The following is a 15757-nucleotide window of genomic DNA, read 5'->3' on the forward strand; positions in this document are numbered from 1 at the left end:
ATTGCTGTAATTGTTGTAATTTTAAAAACTGAGGTAGGGCACGGTACGAAATTTCCTACTCAAAATACGGAGCAGCCCGACTGGGGTACCTCGACCTTACAGAAGACCACAGCTAAATAATACTGTTATCAAGCAGTATTGTGTGCTTGTTGGTTGCGTTGGAGCTTCTGGGGGGATTGGGGATAGAGTCGGCAACGCGCTTGCAATGCTTCTGGTGTTGCAGGCGTTAAGGCGTCTAAAAGCTATGGTAATCTCTTATCATCAGGTGAGCCATACGCTTGTTTACAGACCTAATTAAAAAAAATTGCTCAAACAATTTATTAAATTGCGTAAATACGTAGGTATTAAATTTTCGTGATTCGACATACATTTATTCATGTAATAATTTTAGAAATATTGATATTTTGCAATACAATTATTTTAAACCATACAACTGTTAACAATTGGTCTTAAAATAGGATTCTTTCGTTTAGACTTTATAAAATGCAATAAAATTTAGCCTATTATAAAATATTTCAATAATGATTCACATATTTTATTACCTACAGTAAATGAAACACACAATTGACATCAATACATTTATTTAAGAAAAGTTACAGAATTACCACCTGTTTTTCCAAATATACTTAAACATTATTTATTTTTATAAATATAGGACAAATACCTATAGGACAAAAATTAGTGTCCTTAAAACTTTAATCCAATACAATAAAGCTAAATATAGTAAAGTATTTTAATGTCCAAGTAATTTAATATCGTGAACCAAGAAAAAATTAAAGGCCAGAAATTTAGATGGTCATTGCCATACTGCTGCCGAGTGAGTGGATATATATATTTTTTAGTTTAGCATATAAAAAATTACGTCACATAAAATAATACAAGAATGGTGACCGTAATTTTTTTTTTTTCTTAATTGGAAGAAACATAGGCAACGGTTCCAGGATAAAAACTATCTAAATCAGATGGTCAGTTTCTAAAAATGATACAAGACAAAAAAACGTGTTCCAGGATTCAGAACCGAACGATATTATAGACAAGAACATTAAAACACTAAAAAAAATTGTACAAATGTTAGTTACAGTGGCCCAAGAGTAGGTTAACCAAAACCTGGTTCTTATATTAAAAAAAAAAAACAACTATCACATACGAAATCACGAAATACAGTATTCGAAATCAAACGTTTCGTGAATAAAACGATCGTTTTTTTTTATTTAATAAAGAAACAGGTTTAACACAATTTCAAGTCAAACGTTTTAACGTAAACGTTTGCACTGAATTTATTTGTGATTCGTAAAGGCCGGACCACTGAATATCACCGAATGTTATGTGGTTTCAAGTTCTATGACAGTAGGTGCTGGCCAAGCCAATAAGTCAACAATTAAAATTTGATGTAACCTATTACAATGTTTTTTTACATAATGACCAGGAAACAAACTCCAATGACTACATTTGTCTCTATAGACCACGTAGTTCGTTGAAAGCTATTTCGTTGACGTTTACTTACAAATCCATTAAGTAGTGGAAAAGTTTGGAAATTTTACCAAAACAGTATGAGCATAGTGTATTATATTAATAGTAGTAAGATTGACTAGGCCGTAACACTTACCAAACGATAATGTTCGGTAACGTTCATTGATTCGGTCTGTAGACTCCGTAACCACCATAAACTTACAATCGTTATATTTTATATGGTTATTATTTGCATATTCATATTCAAAACACTTAACCGAATTGTATTATTTCTAACTTATAGTTACTAAAAAATATTAAGAAAAAACACATTTCTTATTCATTATATATCATATAATATATATATATTAAGTAAAATAAATCAAAATTAATTTCATTTAACTCAAAAATTAATAAATTTGATAGAATTAGTAGTATATACTACTAATATTACTAATATTGTTATTTACAAGAGAGACTCAAATTTAACATTTTATATAAATAAATATACCACATAGAAATACTTTTTAATAAATATTTTATATACTATTGAGATTTACTTAAATGTACCAAAAAGATTTAATTTCAAAAACAAAATCAACAAAGAATATTTAAAATGCGTTGTTTACAACAACTTGTCACAGAAGAGTAATTCCTTAAATTATATATATATATATATATATATTAAACGTTTGGGTTTCGCTTAGTGCTATTAATATATTTAATTTTAAAAGTAAAAAAAACATTTACGTAGTTTATCAAAATGTTTGCGGTATCAAATGAAGGCGGTTTGCCACGCAACAATACTACGTATTACATACCAGTTTAATCTCATTTCACTTGATATTTTGAATAAAACTTTTAGAAAAAAAATGAAATACAAAACTCATTTTAGTTTTTTTTTTTTTTTTTTTTAATTAAAAAGTTTACAATTATTATTTGATTATATTTCATTTTCCACACGTGGCATATTTTTTACATGTTTTTACTATATATAAAACATATTTAAAAACAAAACAGCTTATAAAATTTGAGATATCAAACTAATTGTAATCAGACTTGTTTTGTCTTTAATTCACTTCAGGACAATTTTATGACATTTGTAACAATAACAGTGTTAAGCCTCTATAAGGTTTCAAATAACCGTTATTTTAAATTTTAAACAAAAAAAATGACATTGTGTGCAAAACAACACTTGTATGATGAACACAATCAAGGATAGGAAAATATATACTAAATATACCACAAATGACCATTAGAATGTAAAACAAGAATTTTGACTAGCAAGTGTAATGAACTCAAAGTATAGTAAAGATATTTGAATGATGTTTCAAGTGTCTCTTTTTTTAAATTGAAAACGTATATAAATTTCATTTTTTATTAAATTATATGAAGAAAAATTTTAATTAAAAAATATTATTACGACAATAGTTGTTGTATTCATAGACAACACGACAATTATATCATTTAAATTTTAATCAAATTAAACGTAAAACATGCGGCTGTATTGCAGCATCCTGTCCACCACACGAAGTCTTTTAGGCTTTACTTCTAACTCAGTGTTGTCAAAGCGGTCTCCTCTGAGAAAAAAAAACACATACATAATCAACCAAATTATAATAATAAAAAAATGATAATATTCTCGATCGTAATATTTTTCACAAAAAAATCTTAAATTTGAATAAAACTTCTAGAAAACTAGGTTAAACGATAGAAATTCTTCAACACATGCCAATATGAGATGTGTATATGGTACCCACCACGATTTCAAATGCCGGTCGTGCGAAATAAATTATGTACTTTGATATAAAAAATATTTGGAAAATCCAAAACTGCACGCCACCACGCACTACTTTGATGCTATTATTAGCAGTTTATACCTAGCAGCGTCCTCTAGTAGCTTGTTTGGCATCTGCAGATAAGAGATTACCATAGCCTATAGACAGACGTCTGCAACACCAGAAGCATCACAACTCTTATATTTAATGTAGCTGTCTTGTGCGTAATTTAAGAATTTTTCAGCTTTCATATTCAATAGGCTTCTTAATTAATTACTTTTCTGATTTATTAAAAAAATGTAATCTTATTTCGTCAAGTGGTTCTCACGTTATTTTGCTATAATCCGTACATCCAAACGTTGACGTCCAACATAATATTTGTTTAAACCCACTGTTTATACTGTAGTAGTCTTCAAAAAAGACTTCAAATGATATTTAATTAATTGTTCGATGTGCATTCTGTATATAAGTGCATTTTATAACATATTTATGCATAGATATAAAAGTATAGTGGTTAAAGTATGTGCTTCCTATACATTCTCATTATGTGACAGTAAAGCAAAGCCGGAGACGTGCAATATCAAAGACTCTCGGTAGATATGTATATCCACAGGTGCAGTGAACCAAATAAAGACTTGATGTTTTGTAGTTTATTCCTTAAAAAACGATCTATGGCTAGTGATATGAAAAGATAAGAAGTGGAGTCATGCGAAACAGTTCAGATGGCGCAGGTAATGCAAGGAGTATACAGGTAGCACACAGGCAGCACACAGGTAGCACACAGGCAGCACACAGGCAGCACACAGGCAGCACTCAGGCAGCACACAGGCAGCACACAGGCAGCACACAGGCAGCACACAGGCAGCACACAGGCAGCACACAGGTAGCACACAGGTAGCACACAGGTAGCACACAGGTAGCACACAGGCAGCACACAGGTAGCACACAGGCAGCACACAGGCAGCACACAGGCAGCACACAGGCAGCACACAGGCAGCACACAGGCAGCACACAGGCAGCACACAGGCAGCACACAGGCAGCACACAGGCAGCACACAGGCAGCACACAGGCAGCACACAGGTAGCACACAGGTAGCACACAGGTAGCACAGATACTCACGACGTGAGCGCGCGGGCGCGCAGACAGGCCAGGTGCGCGTAGTACGTGGGCGCGGGGTAGGACACGGCGCGCGTGCAGCGCGAGTACAGGTGGCACAGGTAGTATGCGAGCTGCTCCACTTCGTCCGATGGAATATTTCCGTCGTTGCACACACAGTGGTAACGAGTGGGTCGAGCCGTCCCCTTGATGGCCTGATGAGACACCTGAAAAACACACTTAGCGTTAGAAACTAGCAGCTTAAATTAAAATACGTGCCAAATAATTAATTAAGTTAAAGACATTTTCAGATTTTTTTAGTATACAATAATAAAGCAAATTTAATAGTCATTAGAAACAACTTTTACAGTAAGCGGAATAGTTAGTAGTACACTGTAAATTTTATTTATTTATTTATTTATTCTTAATGTACACCAAAATACAGACACATATAAAGAAAGATACAATACAAGATGTACAAAGGCGACCTTATCGCTAAATAGCGATTTCTTCCAGATAACCTTTGGGTACTGGACACGATACAGTAGCAGCGGTTAGAAGTGTGCACAAATTAAGGAGGAAAAATCAATAATAAATGGATAAAAACTACGATATGATAGACTTACATAATTATTAAAGAAAAAAAAAACATATCGCACCTTCGGTGGAACAAGGGCGCATCTTACAAAAAATCGTAAAATGAGTTAAATATGCAGAAATGCCCAAAAAACACTGTAGTATCTAGTGGGACAAAGACTCCCATTGGATTCACTTTAAAAGTCGCTACACGGCAAAAGTGTCTTTGTCATTTTGGATCGAATTGGTGAGCGTTTTGGCGCGACATCATCTCATTGGTCAGTTGCGCCGTTGCCCCCGCGCGCAATGTTTTTATCTTGGAGCGCCAAAGCCGCGAAGGTAAATATGCCTTTTAATATTTGATATTCCTGGAGAGAAGTCATATTTAGCTCACTTATGCCTTTTTCGTGAGCAAATGTTTGGAGAGACAAAGCCATTGCAACATTTGTGACTTTGTACTTCCAACATTTTTATTATTTTATAGTGTTATGAACAAATGTGGTGTTGTTATTCCAATACATGTTTTATAAAATAGGCATAAAAACAATTCATACTTTCTCATTCCGAATTCCTTTCTAACTCTGAGTAGTTGATTACACTGTGACAAATATATTTTTTTTTAATTTTAAAATGGTGTTGCTGTTTAAACTCTGAAGCTTTATTCGAAGTCGAAAAATTTTGATGATGTTAAATGATGACAAAGACATTCAGAATATCGAAGAAATGTATGTGCCTCAAATTGATAGCATCCAAGCCACCTTCGTTGAAGACCACCAAAATAGAAAAATCATCATCATCATCATCATACCAGCTCATGGACGCCCACTGCTGAGCATAAGCCTCCCCTTCTTCTTTCGACGACGATCGGTCCTGCGTTGGTTCTTTATTTTTTTGGCAGCGGGTCTTGAAGAACTTAGACCCCACCGCACGGGCAATTTCCACCAGCCCGTCGTTGAGCTCGTCCACATTTACGCAGTCGGCCAGGCGACAGGCCAAAGCGATTTTGGAGTTCGAGTTGAAAGCTCTCGGGGTTTTGAATCTGAGCAGGCACAGGTTGGAGCGCAGACCCTATCAGCCGACCCTTCTCAAGCTTGACATCGATATTCAATGTGCCTCGAACAAGTCGGTGATCACTTCCTGTTTTCACAGCATTGATCACTGAGACATCATGAAATATGTGCTTGTTCGTCGACATGATAAAGTCTATCTCGTTCCTGACGGTGCCGTCGGGACTCAACCAGGTCCATTTGCGCCGTTCCGGCTTCCCGAAGAAGAAGTTCATTATAAAGAGTCCCTCCTTCTCCATGAAGTCAGCCAGTAGTCAGCCCAGGGAGTTCCGTTGCTCGTATCCAAATTGCCCCACTCACAACTCATCACCGCATCGTCTGCTTAGCTTCGCATTGAAGTCCCTCATCACAGCGGTGTAGTGGCATTTAGAGCTATGTATGGCTGTAGAGATTTCCTCATACATAGCTTCCACTTCGTCATATGGATGTGTCCAGGTCGGTGCGTAAACCTGTATGATCTTTAGCGAATATTCTCAATGAGCTTCGCGTCGGTCCGCAGCGTCCTAGCGTTATATGTTGCCAGGGCCAAGTGTCGTCATTGGGTGTGGTGGCCTGGCTTCTGCCGGAGATTATAGCCTCCTGCCCCGCCGTTACCGTGGCCTCCACCGTAGCCAGGACTAGCGGGGCCGCCGGGGACTGGGGGACAATTTTTTGTCGTGTCTGCCATTTAGGGGGATTTGGCGTAATCGCCACGCTTGCCAGGCTGTGCTTAGAAGGCGCTGCTGCCCACCCTCTAGTGGTTTTCCCTCTATCGCCTCTTACGATATCCACGGGATAAGATGGGGTGAAATTACAGATACCTCTTTAAGGGATAGATCTCGTGCTACGTGATTCATTTGTTTTCTATGAAAGCATCGTTGCTATTATTATTTTAGTTTCTTAGATACGTTTTCTTTTTTATAGTTTTTTTTTTGTTAAAAATTTACTGTAAAATGCCAAAGTGGTCTGTACAGCAATAACTATGAAGATTGTTTGTAGTTTTATGTTTGTTAGGTTTGATTTGTTCAAGTGGAGTTAGTGAGTAAGTGAGTTTGATTTGTTAGAGTAAAGTAAAAACGGACTGATTACTATGGACAAAGATTTTATAACGTTAATATTAACGCTAATTTTAAAGGCAAATTTCAAAGAGTTTCGCTAGAGTTTTTTAAGATTTTTCAACAGAAGTTCCTAAAAAAGATGTTTAATTATATAATAAAACATTTTTTGCAACAAATAAACTAGTTTCTATTTTTCAAAATCTTTAAAACACGAACGATAAAAATGGTCATAATTACAAAACGATTTAAATGTTGGTGGAACAAAGGCATAAATGTACACCTTATTTTGAAAAAAATATTAATAGAAATTAACAAAAAATATTTGACACTTGTAAAGTACATGGCCATATTCACAAATAAATAGGTCGTATTTCATGCAAAGAACAAACACTTTGAAGCAGTACAAAGACGAATAATACGACTCGGAATGTAAAAAAAACTTTAAAATGGCTCTCCTGTAAAATTACAAAAAGTGGAGTTGTGCCCTTGTTCCACCGAAGGTGCGATATAAATAAGTAAATATTACACAATGGTCAGTAAAACGTAAGTAAACTACAAATCGCGACAGTTATGACTTAATAAATAAATAAATAAATATCCACACAATACACATACGGTCGTCTGTTCCTAAAGTAAGCAACTTAATGCTTGTGTTATAGGTAACAGCCGACTGGTATATAGCTACATTTTTTTTCGATAAACATACTTATAAATAATACATATATAAATATATAAATAAATATTTATATTACACCCAGACTCGGGGTGGGAATCGAACCCACAACCCTCGGAACAGAAAGCAGGGTCACTACAAACTGCGCCAACGGGCTAATGAGCGACATATAATGCTTTTTAAGGCGTTTCTTGAAGCAAGCTTGTGTTGGAGCTTGTTTTATTGAAAGCGGAAGAGAGTTCCACAGACGGACAGCATTTACAGTAAATGAATTGGAGTAGGAGGTAGAATGGGGAGGAATTTTCAGAAGCAAATTGGATTCAGATCTAAAGGAGCATTCATGGGAATCGCAAAGAAACGTGAACCGTTCTTTAAGGTAATGAGGATTAAAAAGTACACAGTAGAGTAGAGTAAGTACATGGGTATTCCTGCGAAGGCGAATAAAAATGCTAATAAGTACATTATAATCATAGACCAAACACATTTTTATTTATACATAGACAATTTCCAACTTAACATACCAAATAAAAGTCCAATTCCCGAGGATGTACAATATCCTTGTCAACAACCGTACCAGGTTCTACATTTTGTGGATTGTTCTCACCTAAAAAGAATCTAAAAAAGAAAGTCTATAAGTACTATAATCAAAGCATATTACCAGCATAGTGTGTAGTATTTTAACTCATAGTCTGATATACATAAAAGCAAAGTTCCAAGTATAAAAAAATATTTATTCAATCAATGCGTATATTTTGTAACTTGTTTCCTTTGTTCTCATTGTATATACACAAATTAATTCATTATTTTCCTTTTTTTAGTTACTTTTAAACGTAAATTAATTAATTAATATTATAACTGTCTACAAAACTTGTTAAAAAAATATCACAAAAAATATTTGTACGGTGAACGACCATACATTTGCGCCAACTCGGCATTTTATATTATAATTAAATTTATTAATTTTTTGTATGTTAAGCAATAAGTTCAGTTCACATATAACCTCGCGGGCGTGTGCACTCAGTAGCAATTTTATCATTTTTTAGCTATCATTTATTTTATCAATAAACATTTTTATATATCATTTCTTGTATTATTTAAAGTTGTGCGGAACACCGTACAACTTTATGGTCCTTCGAGCCGGATTTGAACCAGCGATCTATGGATTATGGTCCTTTGATCTATGGACCTCGCGAGTGCGTGTTGATTACGTGGAAAATCGTTTTATTGCGACTTGTGAGGCGAACAATAAGTGAAACGTGGAACTTACACTGACACTTTCAAAATCAACAGAAAAGAACATAAATGATAATAAAACAAAAAATATATAATAATATAAACATTTGACAAAAATATAAGAATTGTAACATTAGCAAATGTCATACCTAACTCTTACATTCTAAAATTCTAATTATATATTCATTAAGTTTGTATCGTTATTTTTATTTAGGTGAGATTAAATACATATTACGTCACAAGTCACAAAGATATTTAAAACAAAGTTACACCGATTCACTTACCGCGTGTGATGTCTCTTTTGCACGAGTAAGAATAAAATTTCCGGTTTCTGCCGTTCTTCCAAACGATAATAGGCTTTTTTTATTGCCATTAGTTCATGTCTCATTACCTAAAATAAATTTAATTACGATCATATTTATGCATGTATATCGAGGATTTAAAAAACAAAGTAGTTAACAGTAAGGGAGCGTCCATAAATTACGTGAGGTGTTTTTTTTAATTTTTTGTCCCTCCCTCCCCCCCTGGTGAGATGTCGTGAGATTTTATTCAACCCCAATCTCACGTGAGATTTTTCAAAATGTGGGTTTCTTAAGTAAACGCGTTGGATTGTTATTGTATCATCGTTCATCAAGTCGCACTTCGGCTGATAGTGGCGCGAAAACAAAGGACGGGCTACACTGCACCGTAAATTCAGATTAAATTGAGCTATTTGGTATAAAACAAATATGGTGGTTTGATAGTCAGTAGATGTATAACGTCGAAGTATGAATAAAATTATTTTCTTTCGAACGAATTAGTGAATCATCTTAATCGTATTACGATTACGCTTAAGATTAAATCTTAAGCATGTAAAATCTGGATTAAATGGACCAAAATAGTATTTTTTTTTAAATTGCGTGATATTTGCCGAGGCCCCCCCTCTCTCCAACGTAAGATTAGATGAGATTTGACTCAACCCCCTCCCCCCTTAAACACCTTACGTAATTTATGGACGCCCCCTAATGAGATTCAAAATGAATAACATTTAATAATTTGTCTCACATGGGCAAATTGTCCCTCAGATACACCATCACGGAACACGTAAATTTTGCGAGGAAGCGCGTTTTGACGTTGTCTGTATATTACCAGGTGATCATATATCATGTTTTCAAAGTCCACTATTATCTCTTCCTAAAAAATAGAAAAATTACACATTAATTTATAACACATCTACCAGTTTTGTAACGCGGTTTCATCCGAGTCAGTCGCAATTTCCTAACAACTCAAGATATAAAGAAAAACCTAGGTGACTATTCCAATTTATAACAATTTAATTTCTAATGATCACTATAACCAGTTCAACGGCTTAAAGTATAATCTAAATATTGGTCCTGTAATGTCGAATATAATAATAATTATATTCATTTTATTTATTCATTTATCCCACTAATTAATACTAATACTGTAAATGCGAAAGTTTGTGAGGATCAATGAATGTATGAGTGTTGCTCTTCCAATTAAAAATTACTGACCTAATTGTAATAAACCTTGATACATAAATATCCACCATAACAAATAGGCTATTTTGTATAAATATATATATATATATAACTGGGTCGGCAAACAAGCGTACGGCTTACCAGCATATAAGCAAGATTACTGTAGCTTATAGACGTCTGCAACACCAAAAGCATCGCAAGAGCGTTGCCGACCCCAGGGGTTCTGGTCACCTTACTCATCAACAGGAACACAACACTGCTTGAAAACAGTATTATTTAGCTGTGATCTTGTGTAAGATCGAGGTACTACCCCAATCAAGGTGCTCTATATTTTGAGCAGGAAATTTCCTGTTGTGCCTTACCTCAGTTAAGTTACTTTTTATCCTAATATTCCAACGGGATCGAAAATTACGCGGATGAAACCGAACTATGCATTACCGAGGAATTTAGAAACTGCGATAATACTTAACCTTTTATAAAAACAAAAATAATAACCAATTACCTTGGGTGTCTGAATGCTTAATTCGATATTGTATAAGAAGCATTTGGTATCAATTGATGCAGTGACCGCAGCTATGCTTGGGATAGATTTCTGTAATATATTTTATAATTACATTAACTAATATAAATAATACTAATCACCATTTCATATTTATTAAATTTGAAGCAATAAATCAATATGTAGCTTAGAAAAGGTTGCTTTTTTTGAGTTACAGACATAACGAGTATCTTATGTCCATTTTTTTTTAAATGAAATACATAACATATCTATAAGAATCGCGTCATCAAAACAAAATACGCTTGGTATGTTTCTTTAGAGTAACTACTGACACGACGCGAAAGACAGACTTTAAAATAGAAAGTTTGCTACTTTAAAAAAATTAACTAAATTTAATTAGTGTGAATTAAATTGATTTTGCAGTACTTAAATGATACCGAAATAGAAATTTTAGGTATGCTATGTAGGTATTTCTTAGTTTCAAATTATGTGCTCTACTATCAATACACATATTAAACGTCTTATTAAACTGGCGTCCTTCCGTTTAGGGCTACATAGCAATACATGACAGAATACCATAACTGAAATTATACGTGAAAAAATTAAACAGTAGTAAGTACAAGTCATTACTACGTAACTTAAAAATCGACAAATTAAAAAAATGTCAAGAAGACATGGGTAAAGACGATATAAATAACCGACATAATTATAAAATTCAGGTGACTCGGTCAATGACACGACGCTCAAAGATACTACCAATTTTAAGGTCATTTTTAGTGATGTAGCAGTGTGGAATTTCAGATCAATTTTTAATAATAAGGCTTCGATATTTTACATTTAAGAAAATTTAATAATTAAAAAGTTTGGTTAGTTTATTTTACTAAGCATTGATGATGTTCAAGTTGTTTTCCTAAGTTCTGAGAATCCAGAAACTATAAATTAATCCACATAGTTCTTAACTCATGTAAAACATTTTTCTGTAAAATTTTATACTTAACATTCTTAAATGTACCATTTTCCATATTAACTCTTTAGATTTTCGACTTTTTGAACTTATGGGATTACTTTGCGAATCACTTTATGGATTTACTTTTATTATGATCAGTTTTGTTTTTTTTTTTAATTTTTTTTTATTATGGAATTAACGTAGTTTTATTTATCACTATTGCACACTTACGAATATTTCGACCTCAACTTTAATTGGACTCTGCTAACTGTATCGACAAACAGTATTGGGTAAACAATATTTAAAAATGTTCAGATAAACCTTTTTCCATTTTAACTTCAAATTATAATTTTATCGTTTTAATATTTTAAGTAAAGAAAAAAGAAAAAATAATAATAATAACAACCAATTATTACAACTTTATCACGCGTTTGGTGTTTTTTTGATTCGCACTTGATATTGTTTGAAGCGAAATGATATTCGTATCGCAAATGTAACAATCAGAAACAAAAATATATCGATATTAATATTGTTAAACATGCCTCATCACTAAAAAGGCGGAGTTTGATTAGTAAATTACTTGTCACAAAAATATAGACCAAGAAAATTCTGAGCATTTCAAGGTTTACTGTTTAAATGTTGTAAAGTTATTACTTTTTTAATTATATGTATTATTTCACTAATTAAAAATGAAAATTTGGTTAGTCTTATCGAATAAGCATTAAAAACAATATTCATTTTCTATCTTTTTATTTATTTATTTATATCCAAGTGAATGGAAGGACGCCAGTTTAATAAAATGACTATCGCGTTAGACTAGTGTCCAATGACTCTGCTTTCTGTATCGGGGGTTGTTGTGGGTTCGATTCCCGCCCCGGGTTTGGGTGTAAAATATGAATTTATGTATATAGGAAAAAAGATAAGGTATAAAAAATGCTATATCAGTCAGCTGTTACCTATAAAACAAGCGTTTAGTTGCTTATTTTAGGAACAGACGACCATGTGTATGTAAAAGTTAAAAAAAATATTTTTATATATATGTGCGTGTCTTGTGTATATTTATTACCTGATCGGGCGACGGGTGGGTGACGTCAGCTCCTACCATCATCACATTTCCGTTCTTGATACACTCCGGCAGAGACCTGGTTTCTAAACCTTGATTGATGCCCATTAGTTTGGAATTCACCTGGAAAAGATAATCATTTCAAGAGAAACCCATAGGCAAAATATATATTTCGGTATACGAATATATCATATTACGTTCTTAACAAAACTATGTATATGCAGTCGAACAGTAAAAACCCAATGAAATAACCAACTATTTTAGTACAACGGGATTGTGATTTCAACAAAAGTTATATAGACGCAAACGCCACACTATTTCAGTATTGGTAAAAATATTTCATTAAGATACTTGTCGATCTCCGTGCTTCGGAGGGCATGTAAATCCAAATTGTTATCATAGACCACTCGGTTTGGTTACAGGCTTGCCTTTACAGATTGTGGAGCAGAAATGGCAGAAGTTTGTAAAAATTTTGAGAAAACATTACCTTTTTATTATTATCAAAATGAAATTTATAACAATTTAGATGAGTCACTATTACTTAAATAACAATCTAACTAGTTTAATGTTACATTATTAAAAACAAAGCTTGAATGAATAACACATGAAAAATAGCCTAATAAAGTATTTACAATATGATACAGAAAGTGTAGTGCCATAAATAATGAAAGGAATTACAAGTTAGTTATATAATTATTGCCCTTACTTGATTGCTGATTTTACTTTACTATTATTCAAAAAGTACCTAAAATCGTACAAGTGAGATTGGAATGTTCAAATAAACAAAGAATGTTTTGTTAGTACACAACACACTTAGTATATAGTAAGAAAGTTCGGTACCTTCAGCAATATGTTTCTCACTGTGTTGTCGGACAAACGCCCAAGAGTTTGCTCTTTGATGCACTGAGTCAGAATACCGACGTCGAGTTCCGCCATACGTTTTACCTAAAAATAATTTTTACCTTAAATAATTACTATAATAATGTCTGTAATAAATGTCTTATTTACTTTGGCCTTTTTCCTATAGAGATTCGAGCTTAATTCGCCACTCTACTACGTCATAGCGGGTACATGTTTTGTGATTTCTGACAAATAGAGCAAGTTTTCTCTTCGTTTTTCTTCAAAGTAAAAAACATTGATTTAATTTTGGTTTGAAACAAACTTAAGCAAATATTTCTTTTAGTTCAGATTCAATATATATTCCACATTTATTGGATTTATTTATTTAGAAAACCAAAAGCTATAGGATACTATGTGCAGATAGGGTTGCCAATTCGTCAAACCTAGTAGCTGGCCACAACAGCCAGTTTGGCCGGACATTTGCTTAAAAGAACCGAACACGCTAAATTATTAAGGAATTTATGTCTTAGTATGTCGCATACGACAAAGCTTACACTCGCTCGCGAATTACGCTTCAGGAGCGGGCGGTAACAGGACAAAAATAAAGCCTAACAAAAGACGAACAAGCCGGACACCGTTTAATTTGGTTGAACACGCATTTGAAAAGGATAACTACGTCTGGCTTTATCCGGACGCCTAGTAACTTTAGGTGCGGTCAATCTTGCTATTTATTATTTATCATACAGAACCCATATCCAAAAGAATACATCTCTGCTCTAACGAAAGCATTTCAAGTTCCGCGAAGCGTTTCATCTTTCACAAAATTTACGACGGGGAAAATTTAAATGTTTAATGAATTTTTTTTTATATGATCCAGGCGATTCTAATAAATGCGCTATTGAGGTGACCATATAGGGCTAGCATACTTTAAAATGCTCCGTACATATGCAAAACAAACAGTTTTAATGACTGAGATATCTGTAAATGGTAACATGTGAAGAACAAAACCTATGTATTCCTTCACTAATTTAGATTCTATATGATCTAATAGTATCATTCTTAGATTAAAGTGGACCCCAAAATCTCTCAAAATTTGTTATCGGTTGTTTGTTCACCATTAAAATAATAGCTACATAGAAAGTCATTGTCGTCCAGTTGTCCAGCTCCGCCTGCCTGCATTAACTGTTACATTGTTTTTAGTATAATATTTTTAGCATTGCAAGGCATTTGCTTATTAAAATATGTAAATGGCGAAATTCGATTTTTTAATATAGATATTGAAACAATGTACTATTAAATTTCATTATATATACTTACTTTGTCATAAGCATCCTTTTGTCTAAATGGTACGACGACAAACAGCATGTTTATCTTCCTTTCAAATGCTGTTAGCAATACTTTCCTTACTTCAACCATCTTCACATTGAAGTTTGTCATTAGCGGTTCTGTCACATTCATACTCATTTGACTTCCAATACGACGTATCTTAAAATAAAATTAATCATATAATTAGAAAATATAAGGTTATGTAATAAAACTAAATAATTTATTTTGTTTTATATATATAATTATCCCTGAAAGTAATGGGGCATAATTTTGTATAGGATTACAAGTTTGCAGTAAACTATTATAGAAAGTATGCAACACAACGGTCACAGTACTGGCTTATGGCTATTGCGGGTTCGATCGCCGCACATTTGTATTGGCCATACAGATGCTGTATGTGCTTGTATTGTGTATTTCCCCGACACAAGAGAAAATTTTACTGCAGGGGGGGGGGCATTGATGTGAAGCGTTTTTATCAAACAGATTATCTTTGAAAATATTTATATAATAGATATCTACTCATTTACTATTACAAGTAGTGAGAGTAGTCTCAACATAATCCTCATCGTCATAAAACAGAAAGCGACCAAAGCAATTATCGTGGAAATCATCTTATGAAAGATTCACTGGAATGACTCATTGCTGAGGTTTTTTCTCGGGACTATAATACGGAATCCTTCAAAAGCGTTGGAA

General features: G+C 33.5%; 1 protein-coding gene across 1 annotated transcript in view; it reads right to left on the minus strand.

The window, feature by feature from the left end:
• Positions 1 to 2813: 2813 nt before the first annotated feature.
• Positions 2814 to 15757, minus strand: part of LOC123655501 (protein argonaute-2-like) — a 34112-nt gene continuing 21168 nt past the window's right edge. Inside the window, exons 15-23 of the mRNA XM_045591279.1 lie at positions 15056 to 15223; positions 13739 to 13843; positions 12902 to 13021; positions 10893 to 10982; positions 9954 to 10082; positions 9194 to 9300; positions 8198 to 8291; positions 4348 to 4550; positions 2814 to 3029 (exon numbers count right to left, since the gene is read on the minus strand). Of these exons, the coding sequence (XP_045447235.1) occupies positions 2933 to 3029; positions 4348 to 4550; positions 8198 to 8291; positions 9194 to 9300; positions 9954 to 10082; positions 10893 to 10982; positions 12902 to 13021; positions 13739 to 13843; positions 15056 to 15223 (1113 nt within the window). The 3' untranslated portion in view covers positions 2814 to 2932. The remainder of the gene's footprint in view (positions 3030 to 4347; positions 4551 to 8197; positions 8292 to 9193; positions 9301 to 9953; positions 10083 to 10892; positions 10983 to 12901; positions 13022 to 13738; positions 13844 to 15055; positions 15224 to 15757) is intronic.

Source organism: Melitaea cinxia, chromosome 8, assembly GCF_905220565.1.
Source record: "Melitaea cinxia chromosome 8, ilMelCinx1.1, whole genome shotgun sequence".
NCBI lineage: Eukaryota > Metazoa > Arthropoda > Insecta > Lepidoptera > Nymphalidae > Melitaea > Melitaea cinxia.